The 20,240-nt window shown below is 32.1% G+C and overlaps 1 protein-coding gene across 50 annotated transcripts in view; it reads left to right on the forward strand.

The window, feature by feature from the left end:
- The window catches only part of LOC145680652 (uncharacterized), a 407,115-nt gene that overhangs the window by 54,846 nt on the left and 332,029 nt on the right, over positions 1 to 20,240 (forward strand). Inside the window, exon 4 of one of the 50 annotated variants that reach the window (XM_081751408.1) lies at positions 18,905 to 19,712. The exons of 48 other annotated variants lie outside the window; for them this stretch is intronic. In XM_081751408.1, coding sequence (XP_081607534.1) covers positions 18,905 to 19,169 — 265 coding nt within the window. In that variant the 3' untranslated portion in view covers positions 19,170 to 19,712. Of the gene's footprint in view, positions 1 to 13,933; positions 14,868 to 18,904; positions 19,713 to 20,240 lie in introns of those variants that run through there. One more of the 50 variants, XM_081751411.1, reaches the window with a different exon arrangement.

The following is a 20,240-nucleotide window of genomic DNA, read 5'->3' on the forward strand; positions in this document are numbered from 1 at the left end:
GACAAGTATAACACACACAGTCAACAATCTATATTCAAACAGTCAGGAAAAAAAAAAAAAAAAAAAACTTCGCTATACGATTCAAGAATCAACACACAATTACATACTTGCAGATAAGAAAGTCGATGTAACATTTTAGAATTACTGAATATTGTATATTGTATTGGAAAGTGAGTCTTCTTCACTTAATGCTATTCCACTTTATCTGTCACTAACTGACTTACGTGCTCTTATTGAACTATTTGTCTAAGTTGTTAACATATGTGGTTTTGAGATTCATGTTCTGCAACTGAGTTACCAATGAGGGCACATATGTTTCAGTTGATTGGAGTTTTAGTGTGTGTTTCGGCAGCAAAGCTATATGGAACAAGATCTGCTTAAAATTGAAAGCAAACCGGTAGTCATTTGTTATTATTAAAGAGCAATCACACTTAAGAGCACTTAAATAACTTTTTTTTTTTTTTTTTTTTTTTTTTTTTTTTTTTTTTTTTTTTACATATTTGGGCACCTTATATAGTGAAGTATCTATGGGTCGGATTTATTGTAACTGTCGATACTGTAGGTCATGTTATTTCTATCTAATCTAAGGAAACTAGCAACCATAGATATGTGTAGTATTACAAGAGCATAGGAGAGTTTCGCAGCTTACGCATCATTATTAAACTTGTAGGATCAGTGTTTCGGAATGCAGCACTAGGTAGCACATTGGACTTCCAAATACCAGAATGAAATAAGATTGTGATAATTGATTTTGACAGATATAAATGAAGTTCAGTTATGTGGAAATATTAGCATCACTAAACTATGTAGAGGTTCAGCAATTTCTATGGTGTGAGCCGCAGTTGGTGTCCATGAAATAAATTGTTTCTTCGTAATTTCGATTTTATATACAAAATGAATATTATAATATTTCAGTTGCCAAGATAAGATAGACTTAAGCGACTTTGAATTTGATTTTACAAATGTGGAGATGATATTTCTAGATTGGCTTGCTAAGTGATATGTACTTAAATTCATCTTGTTATGCAACTATAATACCTGAATAGATATTAAATTTTGTACAGGGATGTTTGAAAGCCGTTGCATGTATCGCTTTTGTGATAGCAATTCTGATTCAGGTTCAATATTCCAATACTTCGTATACACACTTTAATCTTAGATGTAACATACAAAGAAAGATGCTTGTGTGTCTTTTCGGAAAACCTATTCAGGACGATTTCATACACATTAATAAAGGAACAGTGACATACATGAGGTTAGTTTTCGTTGCACTGTTACGGTTTGAGAATATATTTAGCGTAAGTTAGGAAGGAAAGAAAAAAACAAAACAGTGAAAGGTTTTCGATCATTGACTGTAAGTACTAAGTTTCATTATCCACAGAAATCAACTCCCCCTAGGATGATATTTATTTGCCTCGGTTAAAACTTTACTCGTGTTGGAAGGTAAAGGAATATAATGAATCTCATATTCCACTGTATTTGCTTTATATGTGAAATATTTCATATTGTATCTGCATTGTTTATTGTGTTGTATGAATGTCGATTATTATAAATACGCTTGTCATTCTGTCCTTCCACGTCAAGTTTTTCAAAATATTGCTGGAATTAAAAAGAAATAATACTAAACATTCTCTGCGTATTTCTGTGAAGAAATACAAAATAGAATTGATAAAGTATTCAGTGCTTTTGAGATAATCTTCACTCTTGCTTAGTTCATCTTCTAAGCCTGTGACTTCATAATTTATTTGAATACGTATACTTTTTAAAAAAGTGGGACGTTTAAACACTGACTACAGTAAAAATACTTGCATAATGTAATTTTAGAGATCTCCGAAATTGATTTGTTGGAGTGAAATTTTATTATACTGAAATAAATCAATTCTCAAGAACCCACTTGTTGTTACATTTACTGCAGGATTTAAATTACTTCAGCATGAATTTACAAACAATAAAACTTAAGTGATGTACAATTCAGACGTTCGAATAAAATATTCCATCGATCCCTCGCCACGTCAAAACCCATGCGCCGTGAGATTTTTCCCTCTGCTTGGCAACATTGGCAAGATGCGACGTGAATGAACGAAATGGTAGGATATAAAGTCATTTAACTCATTGGTTGATTTTAAACTTTGCTCTCCAACTTAGTAGTGTTACTTTTTGTATTGGGAGGTGCGTAGATCTTATTTAATGAGGCAACGCTCTTAGGCTATTTTCAAAACGCTATTCTGCTCGATTGACCGCGTACATATATGGAAGATGGCTAATATATCATCTGAATAATAAAATAATGTAATAAAAAAGATTTATATTGTAAAACAAGGTACATTTCAGTTACATTCTATAAACATAAAAATTAAATATATTAAAAAAATCATTTGTTATAACACCGAAAGTTGAAAATTCATTAAAATTAAATATTTTAACTCACATTAAATAGAGAAAAAGAAAGAAACCTAAAAATAATTTCGTAATTCTGAACATTTCGTTTTATTGGCGTTCGTTGCAGCGACATTTTTAGTATATTTCGTTAAGTAGTATATTCTAACCACTAAATAATTACGTCGAGAAGTTCTAGTATTATTTTTTACTCCCACAATATTTTGAAAAATGGAGCCCGGGACAGGTGAGCTCCTTGTTCTTTATGACATGTTAGTGGAGTAGCACAAGAGTTTTCAGGTTAAAATGATGTGTGTAGTTCGGTATATCTATGTTTGCAATTAGTTCAAGACTAAAAAGGATAGGGGGAGTGGAGAGGAATGACACAAGGTTTTTAACTTGGTGACTTCGGAGGTCTGAAGAAGGAATTAACATCAGTCAGTTAAAATTAAGCCCACATAAGAAAACCCAGTTGTATAGCAAAAACAGGGTATGTCTTCTCTGGATTGCCATCGTATTTTGATTTTGCGGAAAGTAGGTGAATTTCTTTTAGTTCTCAAATAATAATAGTAATAATAATAATAATAATAACATGCTGCGGCGAACATCGTGATCGAATTACAAATACATAATAAAGCAGGTAAGTTTCCACTATTTTCATATTTTCCTCAATGACGTATTTATAATAGAAAGCTCGTATATTCGATGTGTGATAAAATTATTTTTTGTGTTGCTCCATAGTTGGGAAGATATTTATAGGTGTCATTGTGCGTAAAGGCATTTCTGATTCAGATTCAATATTCTGATAATACTTCGTGTACTTAATATATCATTGTTGTTACAATCGTCACATATGGACATTTGATACATTAATTCCGCTTGTCTATTTATAAATAGGAAGTTCGAATGTGTTAACAAATTGTGATGCAATATCATAATTGTGGGTATAAGAACCCACCTTATTATTATTTTTTTTCTCATGTAAAAATATACAAACAGCCAAGAGAGAATATTGATCAGGGAGAAATGTTTTACATCTGTTTATTGAAAATTAATAGCCAAGAGTATTAATATTTCGATAAGAATAAACCACGGACGTAATTTCATATGGCTAATGTGCAGCAGCAAAGTAAGATCGTGGAATTTGACCCACATGCTTCTTATGAATTCTACATTTGTTCCGTATTATTTCACGTAATTGGCCTCATCAAGTTTGGCATACATTAAATGTATAATTTAGCTCTATATGTAAAGAAGAGGAAGACATTATTCCTTTGTTTTTGAAGATACAACAAGACATCGAACACTTTATCATGTTTGTTCGTGAGGTATGTTGTTTTTAATTGCACATAATTATTGTGTATCATTTTCGTGTTCATCTTCTGTTTAGTTAGTACATACTACATTCGTATTTCTGTACATATCTATTTTCTTAGTACGTATTTTCAAAATTTGTTTGAAGTTTCCATCCGTTATTTTCTGTTCTTATTCATCCATACAACCAGTTGTAATTTTATGAAAGAAAGCAACTTAAATTATTATTTTTTGTGTCACTTCCACAAAAGCGAGGATGTTCTCCAAGTATGTTATCTATATCGATCGGTAGCCTGTTTTAATATTTTAACAACTAAAGAAATAATGTTATCTTTATAGATTTACATTACGTAACTGTATTTTTTGCAGTTTACGTTGTGATAACTTTCTTCGACAGCTATTTTTCTAAAGTCTTATCTCCAGATTTGAAGTTGTTTGGCTTCTTTATATTTCTGGAACATGTTGTTTTTAACTGTTTTGATCGGATATTAGAAACCAGATTTTAAAAACAATGAAATTCAGAAGTTAATCCAAATTTTAAATCCGTATTTATGTTCGATATTTCTCAAAAATCCACTATTATCTATACCTAGATATATATAAAACTTTATACAGTTGTTACATGGACCGTTTATAATTTCTTAAATTGTAAAAAATTTTTTCCAATTTCTCTTTTTTTTTCTGTTACTTATTTCTGTATATTACGTTCGTTTATATATTTCACTTATTTACAAATGTATCTTCGTATTTTTCTCAACAAAAGAATTTGAAATGTCAATTTCAAATTTGTATTAGATGAACTGAAGTACTTCACGATTTCATCATGAGTGTGGTAGCTGTAACTTCTGGAATGGGTTATTTCAGTGTGTTTTTCACTTAATTCGAAGAAAATTTGAAAGATAAATTGTTCCAATTGTTCATTTAAAAAATTCCGATATGAGAAAGCACTTCGAACTATTTAAAGTTCTTTTCATCATTTCATCTGCTTAATATAGCACAGTTCGAAAGTGGACCGTGCTTTTTTAAATTTGTAACATCAAGTTAAAGTTTGGGTGTTGCACATTGTTAGCATTTTTTCATCGTTTGCTCTGTGTTTTTTTCATGGTATCATATGCATGTTGACATAAAGACACTTTCTTTTTAAGATTTTTAATTTTGATCATGTCAAGCCTTCTTGTAATCAAATTAATAAATACAATCAATTAACTTGTTTGTTCACGGAAGGGATTTATGAAGTTTTGCTTTTGCTTACTCGTTCAAAAGTGGATTTTCCCTGTATGATGTTTTTTTTTAATGGTAATTTGTGAATACATTGGCCAGAATGAGATTTACTCAGTATTTTATCGATAGTCAAACTTTCATGCATTATCTTTTAAAATGAATCTTACTGATAATTTTCCTGGCATGGAGAATCTGATTAATAATATAAATTCTGCAGTATCCAAGAGGGTACAATCTACGACTAAAGAAAATAACATAGTGTGTGTATATAGTTTGTATGTAATATATATATATATATATATATATATATATATATATATATATATATATATATATATATATTCATTTGCCCAAGTGTATTTTGTTCACATGCAGTATAGTAGTTATTGTTTCTTGAAGTATATGATGTACTTGATTGTTGTGTTTATTAATGAAAGCTATATATTCTTTGATGAAAGTTTAAAGGTGGAACTGTTCATCCAATAAAAGGACCTAAAAAGTTTTTTTTCCCTCTATTTTTTCCGCTGTAAATATTATCAAGTTTTATAGTTAAAAGTGATGTTTATTTTTTGAAGTATAATAGTAGAAAGATCGTATAATAAGTATGTTTCTACTATAAGTTACGAGTGTCACATTTAATTTTTTAACTTAATGTATGTTCATTGTCATCTTAACAAGTGGTTAATGTTCTGATATTTTCAGATGCGAAAGATATTGATAAATGCAAGATCATTCTTCAATAATTTTGAACATGCCTATATTTGTTGTTTATTTTTAATTTTTAAATTTTTTTTTGTCCTTGTGAATGATTTTGTAATGGAAGAATTCACTGAATTCATTATGGTGAATTTTTCAGTTTGTAATTCATATGTATGATTAGATATTTTGAGAGTCTGAATAGTTTGTTGATATTCACGTTAAAAAAAAAAAAAAAAAAAAAAAAAAAGTGAATGTCTGTCTACTTTTAGAAGCTTTATACTTTAACCCATGTATGATTGCAGCAAACAAGGTATATGTTCTTCGTTTCGTTGATAGCTGTATTAAATTCCAACTCCAAATGCGAGTCGACATAGCCTACTTAAAATAGGACGAGAGGTTTATAAATATGATTATGCACAAACTTTGAAAAATTATGCATTCCTTGACACTTTTTTGTTCTTAGAGATGAAGTTACTGAAGAAAAAAGAAGTGACTGACTGACCTGTTCAGTTGTTCTGCAGAATACTTTCTTATTTTTGTATGCCACAAAATTGATGCGAAATGTGTCGGTTCTTTAGAACTTGTATAAGTTATGAAAGAAGCAATTTTATTTGCTTATTTATTTATTTACATACACATATCGATAGTTAAGAAAAAACTGAATTACAGAGTAAGTTTGCACATAGTGCAAAATGAGGGAAATTGTAAATAATTCAGATACGCAGTGTTATGAATTTTCTGTTCACACAGACACACGTACATACAGACACACACAAATATTTATTACTAGTTACGCAGAGAATTGTAAGACAAAAATAATTTTAAAGCATGAATGAATATGTTGCAATTCAAAATTGTAAGTGTTAATTGTCTCTATATCCGTAATTCTGTTAATTTGTACATACGAAGAAGGAGTTGGACTTGGATCATGTTGAAATTCAAACTACACATCTACTATATTTCAAGTTCGATATAATCTTATATTGGAAGAATTCGAAGATTGCAATGGAATTTTGAGGTAAGTATTTAATTTCAGTACACATGTGATTGTTAAATTTTTAGCATAGCATTATTTAGTTTATTGGAAAAATTACTGATGTTGCGTTTATATTGTACCAGAGACAATCTTATTTCTAATTTTAAGTAAGAATCTTTAAAATTTTTCTTCCTTGATTAAAGAACTTGTGAGATATACTTCGGCTGAAACTAGCTTAGATACCGCTTTGATTTTATTTTTTCTTGCATTATTTGGATTTCTGTGAATTTCTGGTAAATTATGGTAAGAAGATAATGAAAAAGTTGAAGAAGATAAAGTAGAAGGATTTTTCGAGGAGTGAAACACGAGAGCTCTTCGTAACTTGTTGCTAGGGTAAGTTCTTTTACTTGTGAATTTAGTATTTTAATGCTTCATATAGAGTGGGGACTTCTGGGGATGGAAATGTGTGATGGTAATGAACATTTAATTTTGTTTCACATTGACAAGATGTTTTGTGTATACAGAGTTAATTTTGATCATTTCATTAACATTATAAAAAATTGTTTACTTAAAATGCGTACGTTCAGTATTAAATTACAATGTAATCATCAAGATTATGTCATCACGTAAATTCTAATTTTAAGGGTTGATTATATTTTCTACGTAAACCATGCCACATTGTAGTATCTGTATAAAGTTTTTTGGACAACGTTGGCAGTAGTTTCACTGAAAGAATACCTTATTATAATTTGTTTACTCTGTCGAAAATTTTCAAATATAAAATTACTCAAGTAATATTGGTTAGTAAATCGATTACCATTGATTTAATTTCACAGTTCTTATTGGTATTCTGTAAAAACTATACAGAAACGTTACACTGCTTTAAATGCTTTGATCATGCCGGGAAACTTGAACGACATAAACGTACTGACACTGAAGAGCGTTCATTCTATTGCTTAATCCGCATTAAAATTTTTTCAAAAGAGCAGTTGACTTCGCTATTTGAAGCATAGTTCGTGTTCCCGTCTGCTTGTGCTGCAGAAGTTAAAAGAAGCAAAGTAATTTATGAATGGCTGACAAATATGTAAGTGTAAAATGATGGAGGGTACTTTAAAGTATTTAAATTGTTTATACATATATAATTTTAGATTTCTTTAACCTGCGTATTATATTCATTTATCAAACTGTTGCTACTTAGTTTATTGTATGGAATAAAATACCCACTTCATACCTCAGTGAAGACGTAATAACAAGAAGCCATGTTCTCCGCCATTACGCACCGTATAAAATTAATTTATTATTCTGTTTATATTTTCAGTTAGTTATATTAAGCGTGAAGACATACGTTGCTTGTTTCTAATTCGTTAATTATTTTTAGATTAATACTTACATCGTATGCTGTGAAATACAAATTTCCTGTTTTGCACCTGTATTTTTGATACTTTAATTTCTGCGTCCACGTCATCAAGTGTTTGTAAGAACTGTTGAATTGTGATTTGAGTCTTGTCTAGAATATTGTGTGTGCTATAATGTTACTTAATTCAGGCTACATATTTTCGTGTGTGGACCACAATGCAGTAAATTTTGTGATATTCGCGTAATTTAAAATGATTGATTCTTTTCATGTAATAATGTAAGTAAAGATTTTCAAAGCGATCAGAAAGTGGATGTTTTAACTGAATATACCAGCCTTCTTGTGCCTAACAATTGATTATTTTAAATTAAACTTTTTATATACCGTGAAGCATGTTTGTCTTTGTTTTACAGAAGTCCCTTAAGTTGGTCACTTGTATATGCAAGTATCCAACTTACTGGGTAATAATAGACCATAACCATATCTGCAAAGTGCCACAAATACGTGACCGAATTAACGGGAGTATTCAGATTATTGAAATGATTATGAAGTTGTATTGTATTACGATTGGTTTTTATTAGAAATGAAAACAATGAAAGAACGAAGAATGTCTGCAATGTCCTTGAAGAAAATACTCAAAAAATTAAGTACTTCCTCTGCTAAGGTAAGTTCTTTCGTTATTGTATGTTTTGGTAATAAATCATACTTAAAATGAAGATTGTGTTGGCTTACACTTTTATGGGTATTTTTCATGCACATGCCCATTCAGGGCATAATCATCTCATTTCGGTGTGTTCAACCACAGTGGCTGGTCGGTTGTGTGGTGTGAAGTTCGTGTCCGTTGTAGTCCTACCTGGAGCAAGATGACAGAACCTTGGATTTTGTTTGAGTGTCTTAAAGTTTTGGGAAAAGAAAGAAAAAAAAAAAAAACCTGACGAACAAACGAAACATTATCCTTTCACGGTTGCGATTTGAGGTGTTAAGGCTCTCAACACTAAACTTAATTGCACCTACCGTGGATTGATCCACATGCTTTATTATGGTAGGTGCCTTAGTTTATGACCCCAGGTCCTTCCATCGAAGGATGAGTGAATATTCAGGATATCTAATAACGCGGAGGACAAGTCTTACAAGTTGATCGCTGGGTAGATATTCAGAATACACCAGATAACCCGGAGGACAAGTCTTACTAGTTGATCACTGGATCGAACAATCCTCAGTGAGTTTACTACTAAAACTCAACAGCAGATCTCTTGCATAGGTGACACACTTTCGAAGAGGGTTAATGGATACAACTATTGCACGACAGACTGAAGCTTATATACCAGTTGTGCCTTTTGGTGGAGGGAGCTTCTTTAGCGGGTAGTAGTCTTACCGACGTTTCTAGTGTCGACGTCGGAGCGGAAGGTAAGTTCTTATCCTGAATGACAGAAGTCGTCTCGATACCACCAGGAACCAAATCCTACCGTATGGCAACATCCCGGCTAAGTCCAGTCGATGAACTGGGAATGTCCTGGAAGCCACTGATGGGCCAAAATCGCAGCCCTGAAATCAGTGAGTCTTTTCGTTGAAGAGATTGGATCTCTATAAGAGAGAAAGAATTCGTTATACAAAGAATTACATTGTACCCACATTATCTTTTGTCATGATCAAGTACACGTGTCATTTCGCTCTGAGTCGGACCATGATAAACACGAAAATATACAACACAAAGTTGGCATACGTGCGTTACAATCAGTGAACTGATTGGAGCGTGCGTAAAGGACCGCGCGCTGCGCACAATGTTACATCATAATATTTTTCTGGGATTTTTGAACATTAAACATTATTTTTGTTAATTAAATTCAACTAGTGTTATAATTCTAAAACTATTCCTTCACTTCAGCTTCGTAATTTCAAGTTTTTAATGTACCGTTTGCACCACAGGTGAAAGAAACTCCTGGCTCGCTTACTCGTGCTGTACTGGCTTAGTGTTCACGCCTAAGTAAGTTAGGCGAGTGGACTGATTGTGATCTTCCAAATTGACACCGTGTTAAATTATAGACGTATATAGCATTAAACCGGTACTGGTGGCGTAATCGAGCTCTTGGGAATTATATATTGTGATGAGGAATAGCCCATACTGTGAGGATTGATCTCGCATGGAATTCAAGCTTCAGTCGTATTTCGGAGCTTACGTTAATGGTAGGTCTTATCTGTTCTTTAAGCCTCGGTGTTAGATAAGGATGTAAAACACAAAATCTCGAGAAATACTTCTATAGCATTGGTACAGGAAAATAAATATCTGAATCTAGCTAAAGTGAACCATATTTACTGTTGAAAAATCAAGCTGTAAATCAGGATTTTTTTTTAAAAATTACCTAAAGTAAAATACTTGTTCTGTCCCATATTAAGATACATATATATATAAAAGGTTTGAAACGTCGGATTCCATGCACAAAACTTTTCATAAAATTGACTTACAAAGAGTCGTGGTCAAAACATTTTCACTCATATCTTTTTAAAAGATCATATTCTCACAATGTACGTAGGAAATTTTAGTACTTTTACTTAAAATAAATATCTCAATTAACCAGCGAAAATTCACGGTTGATTGATATACATCCATAGAAAAAGATACAACCATTAAAAATATACATTTTGTACAGGTGTACGTAAAAAGTGAAGAGAAAAAATTGACTGGCTCTGGAAAGTGTGGGTGTGTTCTGCTTTCACTTTCTGTGTATGTTTAAGTTGTTATTCTTGGATTGATCTTTCATTGTGTCTGATAAAGGCGTTACATTGGTTAAACTGTTATACTAGTACTATTTATTTATATTTGATTCTTTGTTCAGTTTTGTTTTATAAGAATTTAGAACTGACATGGCTTTTCTGGCATGGCTCTTTTTAAAAACTAGGCTGTACCTTATACAGCTGAGGAGTGCTGTGAGCGCTAACCACCATTTGAGGAGCTCTAGTACTTCTATATCTATACAGGATTGCAGTAGAGACATATGTATTCTTCCTTCCTTTAAATACTTTTATCGAAGCATACTATCTACAGAAGCAAATAGAGAACTTTTTGAAGAAAGAAGAAGAAGAAAAAAGGCAAGGAACTCGGGTTTTGAATGTAGTTTTGTTTCCGTTAACAAAAGTTTAAAAACCTTGTCAGCTGTTTCTATTGTAAGAGCCGTCTACTGATATCTGTAACAAGCAAAGAAAGTGACTGGTTACAACCCTTTTAGAACCGAATCTATATAAGATGTATATCTGCATTCTGGCATTTGATTTGAATTACCTGAGCTACTTAAAGTCGAACCCGGTTCTCTTGCGCCAAATATGCGTATACTATTCAGAAAAATACGAGGAAGCTCAACAACCCAAGGAAAGACTGTATTGTAGATAAATGTGTTAAATGTGTTATGTAGAAGAAGCAGCCAGAAACAACAGATACTTGAAGAATGCAGGTTGAAAAATCTCAACCTTGGAAGCTGATAACACAGTCGGAATTAGAAATTTACTTGTGTTTATGTAGTATCTTTTACTATCTCTAGTGAATGAAGTTCAGTTTCTTGTATCGTACGTTAGAGGGATGAAGAACCATACAATGCTTGTTCTAAACCTGCTTAAAACTATTTGAATATTAAACGTTTTCAGAAATTTATCATGTGCACATTATGTAATGATTGAAACACATCTTGATCTTGTATATCCGATTTCATACAAATATAAATAAAATACACACTGACAAGGCAACACACAATTTTTTATAAAAACTACTGTTATGTGACAGATTTCGGTACTGTATCAGTATCTTCATTAGATACAAAAGACAGTATCTATCTCAGTGTCTGATGAAAATAATGATACAGTATCGAAATCTGTCACATAACAGTAGTTTCTATAAGTATTGTGTATTGCCTTGTCAGTGTATATTTCGTTTATATTTGCATAGTGAATAGAACACATAATTTATAAAAACAAGTATATATATATATATAGTATGGCGCTAAATTCGTTGTACAAAAGCAGAGGAGTGTTTCCTAAGAGTAAAACAAACAAAAAAGTTCCAATAAACTAGGGTGTAAACACCATCGTTTACGTGTTATAGGCAGCCGAAATCATGAAAAAAATGGATTTTAAAGGTTCATAACTCCAAAACTGGGACCTACCTTGGTCGGGTCAAGACTTCACTTAGGAACTAGTATGTGCCCTATCCAAAAATGCGTGTTTCAGAATCCTGAGGTGCTTCCACAACAATTTTTATAGAGGGAGTTTGACTACGGGCCTATGATACAAACTGCTTTCCAACTACCTCCATAAAAATTGTTGCGTGGGTACCTTAGGATTTTAAAACATGTATCTTTGGATAGCGCACATACTAGTTCCTAAGTGAAGTCTTGACCCGACTACAGTAGGTCTCATAGTTTTGGAGCTATGGACCTTTAGAATTCATTTTTTCATGTTTTCGGCAACCTATAACGTGGTTTTTTTGCCCTGTGTTTATTGGAACTTTTTTGTTTGTTTTACTCTCAGGAATCACTCCTCTGCTTTTGTACAACGAATTTAGCGCCATATTGTATATATATATTGAAGTGAATTCTATGTAGAAACGGGGCTCAACTGTAAAATTATCCGTTTTATTTATTTATTTATTTATTTGTTTAATTAATAATATGGATTCAAAATCCCAGGAATTGGCTCTATCTCCACCTTTGCTACTGAACTACTTTTGAATCTTTGGAAGTCTGTCATGGTTTCACATCGTGAAACAAAACCCACTTGTGTGATTGCTTACTTTGTACAAAACCTCTTATTGTGACTATTATCGAAGAAACTAAAACCTGTAAAATCGTAATTATGTCCGGGGTCGCGGTGGCTCAGTGGTAGAGCGTTCACCTCTGTTGCATGGGGTCTCGGGCTCAATCCCAGCTCCCGCCAAGTGAACTTTGTGGAGGACAAACACCGTGTGCGTGGGTTTCCTCCCACTTTCTTCATTCCACCATTTCATTCATCTCTCATCAACACCGTCTCCTTTAGCCTAGCCGGCATAACCGTGGGACGTAAAACTCAAAGATTTCATTTCATTTCATTTTCGTAATTATGTCCATTATATTGATTGGATGTCAAAGGTGGACGTTGATGGTAAGTGTTCGTTTAACCTTCCTTTTTGAGCACAAATTCTGAAAGAAAAATAAGGCCTTTGTTTAATCATGTCCTACGAATCTTATAATGGATGGGTCAAGCATGACTTATTTCCACAAGCACTTTCCGTATTATTTTTTCAGTGGGTTCCGAATACATAAGCTACTTTCCAAATTTACAGTGGCAGTGTTTTGCATTGCCTGATGAATGTAATGAGAGAGAGAGAATTGCCATATTCGTTTAAATTTCTGAAAAAAAAACAAAAAAAAAAAAAAACAAACAGGGAGCAAATGGGTCAAAAATATGGTAGGTAAGGAAACGTATTTACATAAAAATAAGATGAAACATACATCGGCCTATACTTTGTTTACGTAACAGACGTATTGTTTGAAATTGAAAATGTAAGTTTTGGAAACTTGGAACTTGGTTAACAGTGAAAGTGATGAAATTACTTGACTCATCTATTGTCGTCTTGTTAAAGCAAACTTGAAATATACTTTCCTATAACTTACATATTTACGAAATAATGTACGCATAGGGCAGTAGATAGATAATGGACAAACTCCTATATTAATAGCAAATGTCGCAGATGCTGACAACTTTTTTCTTCGTAACTAAACAGAACTGATGCTAGATGTGGTATTGTAATAGAAATTTCTTATTCATTTTCATTGTCATACAGATTTAATCTGTTTTTGTTGCGTGCATATGGACACGCCTAAGAAATTGTTGTTCCTTACTTAAAGGAAGGAAACGATTATGGATAGGCTTCAATGTCAAACAGCTTAAATTGCCGTGTGAAGTATGCATTTCTTTTTTGTTGAAAAATTGATGTGAATTAAGAAGCACATTCGTTGTTTACCTTTCAGTGCTTCAGAGTATCTGACTGCCTACGAGATGAATGAACTGTTTGTGACATCTTCTAGTGGAAAAATGTTACTGAAGAAATACAAGTGTGCATGGTGCATGAAACATTTCTATAGACCAGAGGAGCTTAGAAGACATGAGCGTAAACACACTGGAGAAAAGCCGTACGGTTGTAAAATATGTTCGTACCGTTTCACCACAAAGGGGTCCTTAATACGTCATATGAAGAAAGTCCATATAAAGCTGACATCCTAAAGAATTGAGATGTTTGCTTTTCTGAATGTAAGACAGTAACTAAATAAGCAAATATATGTATTCGTATGCTATATTAGATAGTAAGGTGCCATTATCATACAGTAGTAAAAATTGTGTGATTTAAAAGAAATATGAAGATTTTATTGCATTTATGTTAGCGAGAAGTGTCTTGCTTGCAATTTAGTCACGAATTACTGATATTAAAAATTCGTACAATGTGTTGTTACCTTTCAGACATTTATCCTTCGTGAAATATTGTAAAACCTCACTTGGTATTCGATTGGTATATTGATTGATGATACAGAGAAATACAAATGATTTAAAGTGAAGTATGTTGAAAACATTTAATACAGTACTTTGTACTAATATTGAAACTAAATAACACACTTAAAGTTTAATTTGCCGTATTCGTAATTTTAACTCGTGGGGACATGACGTCTATGCAGCACATAGCATTCCATATTTTGGAATATGAGAAGAGTTCTTCCATTGTTAACCGTACATCGTGCATTATGTAGACAGTTTGCAACTGTACTGTCAGGTCACCGAAGCATTCTGAGATAATATCAACAATTCAAGGACATTAGCTGTCTGTGTAAAGGTAAAAGCAAAGAATATTCAAGTGTTTCTGATGAAACAGTGGAGCGAATATGTAAGGGATAAATGTCGTGTGATGAAAGGAAGCCAAATCAAACATTTGTAACAATATATATGAGGCTTGGATAGTTTCTGTATATTCTCATATATCATACGTTATTGTATGTATTGTATTTTAATACAGTCCTTTCAAAATAGAGGAGTTATTTATTAATAACCCTGTATTTATAAAAGCATGTCCTACAGAGTATTGTATATATATATATATATATATATATATATATATATATATATATATATATATATATATATATATATATATATATATATATATATATATATATATATATATATATATATATATAAAACTAATATGACCCTTATCAGAGCGTAGTAATAACTTTGATGCATTTGAATATTTTTTTTTCTGTCAAGAAGTTGAGAATATCCAGAATTTAACCGCAGAAAGAAATAATGATAATATACGAAGATGTGGTTGGACAAAGTAAACAGTAAATGAACGATTTTCGGATTCTGCGATTTTCTTATTTTATTTTTTATTATTTATTATTATGAGCGTAGGGGAGAAATATGGAAGCATTACATAAAAATTCTGACCTTTGTTTTATTGAATTTTGGAAATGCATATTTAGATACTGCTTTTCACTAGTGATGAAAAGCAATGTGGTAAATTGTATTTAAATATTTACGAAAAAATTCATTTATTTAATGAAAAACTATAGAAATGTATTATTATTATTATTATTATTATTATTATTATTATTATTATTATTATTATTATTATTATTATTATTATTATTATTATTATTACTACTTCTGACATGGGGAATTGCAGTTGCTGAGGAAGACTGGAATTATGATTGTAAAAAATAAATGATTTCCATTCGCCGCTAGAAAAGAGACATTTGTATAGGAACATGGATGATGACATATACTGAATAGTGTAACTCGTTTGCATAATGGCCAGTATTAGTATGTACTTAACGTAACGACCTTAGAAACACTGCGTTGTTAGATATGAACGCTGCCGTTTGTGAAAATTTCAGCACCAAGAAAGATGGATATGAGTGGAATGAAATATATAACTCAGATTCCTTTCCTGTTTGCTGTTGCAATGCATTTTGTTCAGTGTTGTGCAGGCTTCTTGAACATGTCATAACTTGATGTAGCACGATTTGAATAATATAAATGTCCACCAAGTTGGCAAAACTCCTACACACTTCTTGTAACTTGTACCCTCTTTACCAGTAATTGTTTACGTGCATTTCAAGATCTTTAGATAAAAAAGACGATCTTAAAATTATTGTTGCCTCATAACTTCGTTAAGGAGTCTAGTGAATTCACTTTTCAGAATTGTTCTAAACTCTTTTTACAATTTGGAAGCGTTCCTTGTGACTCGAAACTAAGCTCTGCTCCAAGTAAAGTGGTTCCACAACATAATTCCTCGTGGTTCTCTCTCTCTCTCTTTTTTTTTTTTTTCCTGCATTTTGTAACCATTGTCCATTGATCAAGGTTAAGGAATTTATCTTGTGCGAAAGGATAATAATCAAGGATACCAAGTGAAGAATTACCTCTTTTAAAAGAAACAGTCTGCTGTTTGCGGCATATATTTTGTCGTCTTTATCCCTTAAATATATAAAAGTAACGTTAATATTTCGACTAAAAATGTCAGACTTCGTTAGAAAAGAAAGAGAAAATATTTACTGTTTGTTTGAGGTGACATGAAAACTGAGTATTGTCAGATTATGCAATCCAAAAAAGTAATGTGTTGAATCTCTATGATCTATGAATATTATTTAAACATTTGATATTAGAAGTAATTGTGCTTATTTTTACGAGCTATAAAATACAAATATCCAGTAAAAAATATCAATATTTTATTTAAATAACGATATTTTTAATACTTTCCAATACATTTTTTCTAGTCTTTGTGTTACATTCTTGTATTTTTGCCCTAATCGAAAGAAAATGTGATAATCCTCCGCCTCCCCTTCCTCTGTATATAAAAACGGATTTTATGTTTCGATTTATTAATAGTCTAATGCAGCCTAGAAAGATAAAGTTAGGATGCTGGGTAAGTCTGCTAAGTTGAAAATTATAGGATGACAAAAACAAAATGGAAGATAGTATACATGTTAAAATATAAATAAGGATTTCACAGTTCCAGATAAAAGATGAACAGTATCACAGTAAATTGAATAAGCACTTACGGTATGATTATTGACGTAAACAGAGAGGGAAAAATTCTCAAATTACTCAGTAGTTCTCTTATTTCCATGATTATTGACGTAAACAGAGAGGGAAAAATTCTCAAATTACTCAGTAGTTCTTTTTCTTACTAATGGAAATATGATTAATTGGAAGTTCAAACTACGAATGTTAAGAGCCTGGATGAAGCAGCTGGACTAACTTCTAATATTTGCAAGCTGGATTAACAAAGTGAAAATGCCATATTACTTCAGTTTACAGAAACGGCTAGGTAAGATTGCGTACCAGTATTCTGTCACTGTAGATATCAATTATACAAATTCGAAATAAACCCCACATGGCATATTTTCAATAAATTGCAAAATGCTGTTCAATTTGTACTGTTTAAAACAAAAAAAAAATAAAAAAATAAAAAATAAAAAAAAAAAATAAAAAAATAAAAAAAAATAAAATAAAACATGATTCAATATACTTGACATAACACTAGTATTTAAATATGAAGGGTAAGGGGAAAAAACAAGGAATGTCCATGTATGTGCTTTTTCGGGTGTTTCGTCCTATCTGTTGTATTCTTACGCGGTTTTAAATATTAAATCGCAGTTTTCTCGAAAATGCAGTTTTGTGACATTCCTTCTTTTTCCCCCTTACCCTTCATATTTAAAAAATGGTTCCCTTGATTTTTGTACATGTTTTAGAGAGAGGAAAAAGAAAAGTTGACAACTGTGCGAAATTACGAAATCGATAGTTTAGGTCAGTTTGTTCTGTTTCTAAAGTTATGAGAACAGCGGAATAGTGATATAAATAATTCTTGAAACAGAAAGTAGTGGAATTATGAAAATACCATGAAGAGATTCCATTCATATGTATTCTCAAACTTGATGTTTAGTCATCGCGATGGTCATATTGATACAATCGAGAATTGTCACAATCAAAACAGTTATATTGTAAAGCTGCTCAAAATACTACAGTATTGTTTATCATTGTCGAATAAAAAAATAGTTTTCTAAATTTCAACATTTGGATATTTAATTTTATTTTGTTCCTGTTATATGCTTTGCATCGTGTTGACATGTTGACTAGTAGAAAAATTGTTCTGTAAGATGAACTTAAGAAGAGCAACTAAAGCTGGGTTGTTACTTTACAAGAATCTTGTAGCTCTCACCAAGGGGAAAAAAATCTTGTAGGATATACAACTTCTCTTTTTTCATGTAATGAGTCAAACCATGTGCAACTTTCTGGATCGTCTTGCTTGCTACCTGCTATCGCCCTCCCGCTGACATAAAGAAAGAAATTGTTTCGCCGTTTCCAAAACAACGGATTCTTTTGGACGGGGAGGGGAAGCGCGCCAGAATATTCGTTTTTAATGAGGAGGTTCATTATTTATCCACTAGAATGCAATGCTGCATGGGTGGAGATATCTTTCTTGCTTTCAGAAAGTTGTAATGTATAAACAGTAAATGGAAAGATCGGGTTACAAGATTTTTTAGTGACAGCTACAAGATTCCAGTAACTGTTAAGTGACAACCCAGCTTAAATCTTGAAAAGCACAATGTATATTTGATTTCAAATCTTTATTGTGCCTCTCCCCTTATAATAAGTTGGTCGTAGCATTGTATTCAACACTGAGGAAACTAAAATGGACCGTTTGAAAGAAATGCAGGCATACATGTAAATATACAAGAAGTTTATCTGAAAAAGTTACTGATAATCGTAAAACAAGCGAAAGACGAATAAATCATAATACAAACCAAATAGTTTGACTTAACGAAGAGTTTCTTTTTGAAAAGTTGTTTGCCATACGGTTTTGCATGGAGTAGTAATTAGCTTAATATGTTATGCATACTATATAGTGTTCGTGCTCTGAAATGTTATTGGCACTATTTTCCTTTCAGCTGTGTTGACTTGCAAATCTCCAGTGGACAGAATAATCTGTGCAGTAAGTTTAAGATGAAAAAGTATGCGTGTTCGTGGTGCAACAAATTGTTTTATCGACCGGCTGAAGTGAAACGCCACGAACGTATTCATACAGGAGAGAAACCATTTGGATGCAGTTTGTGTGGCAAACGTTACAACCAGACTAGTAGTTTGAACTCCCATTTGCGTGACTCCCATCAAATTATGAGCAGATACCGTGACTTTAGCGTATGTTTTAAATAATGAGTCATCATTTTTCAGTTGAAGTTTCTGCTGTTACAAGTATTCGTGAAATTTATTGTATTGTCTTCTGGTACATGTTAATTATTTTAAACCTATGAGAAAGTTTGATTAATATATTATGTAAAATTACAACTTACTAAAGTATTATATACAAAGTTTGGTACTTGTGTAAAAGTTTATTTCATAAGTGGCGCAAAGGTGTGATAATTTTTTATATATAAAATAAATTTGTTGGTTAATAATAGTTTATTTGTTTTATAGAGATTTTCACGTCCAAAGGTAACTTACGTTTGTCTGTTCATGCTGTCATTATTAATTGCAAACTGTTAATGGTTGAAAAATAATTTTTTAAACGCCATAAACAGAATGTACATGAAAATAAGCTGTTCGCCTTGTGTTTTATGTTAATTCTCGCAAGTTTTGTTTAGAGATGAAAGCCGAATGTCTACTGTTGAATTACGTCTTTGTGAGAACTAAACACGAAAGGGATAACTGAAAATATCTGCAAAGCTTGATTATATTTTTTTCCCCAACAAATTAAAGTTTTATTTTCAAAATCAAACCTTAAGCGGTAAAGGTTTCATAAAATCCTTTGCAACTCTATTCCGCAGATCAAGAATATTATATTTACAGTATATACACTGCTATGCGAAACTTAAAGGACAAGGTAGATAAAGTAACGTAAAATATTACATAGTCGTGGGAAATGAATGAAACCCAACTGCATGTTGCTAGGGGTCTCCCACACATGTATAAGAAGCAAGACAGTTGCATGGCGTGACTTTAGTGTGACCGTAGTACCGAATTAGTCTGCTCCTCCAACATAAAGCATTTGAATGAAAGGAACGAGACAGTGTGTGTCAGTCAGAGAGCTGTTAAGGTACACTGCGGTGGTATTATTCACAACAACATAGTCCGGAGACATTTCGAAGACTTGAAGCGAGGAAGAATCAGAAAAAAGGACTAAGGAATCGGAAAAAAGGACTAAGTGTGGCGGATGTAACTCAGAAGTGTGGTAGTATCCACACCATTGTTTCACGTGCATAGGGATCATTCTGTAATACAGTGTTG

The sequence above is a fragment of the Thermobia domestica genome, chromosome 3 (genome assembly GCF_964235325.1).
Source record: "Thermobia domestica chromosome 3, izTheDome1.hap1.1, whole genome shotgun sequence".
Lineage (NCBI taxonomy): Eukaryota > Metazoa > Arthropoda > Insecta > Zygentoma > Lepismatidae > Thermobia > Thermobia domestica.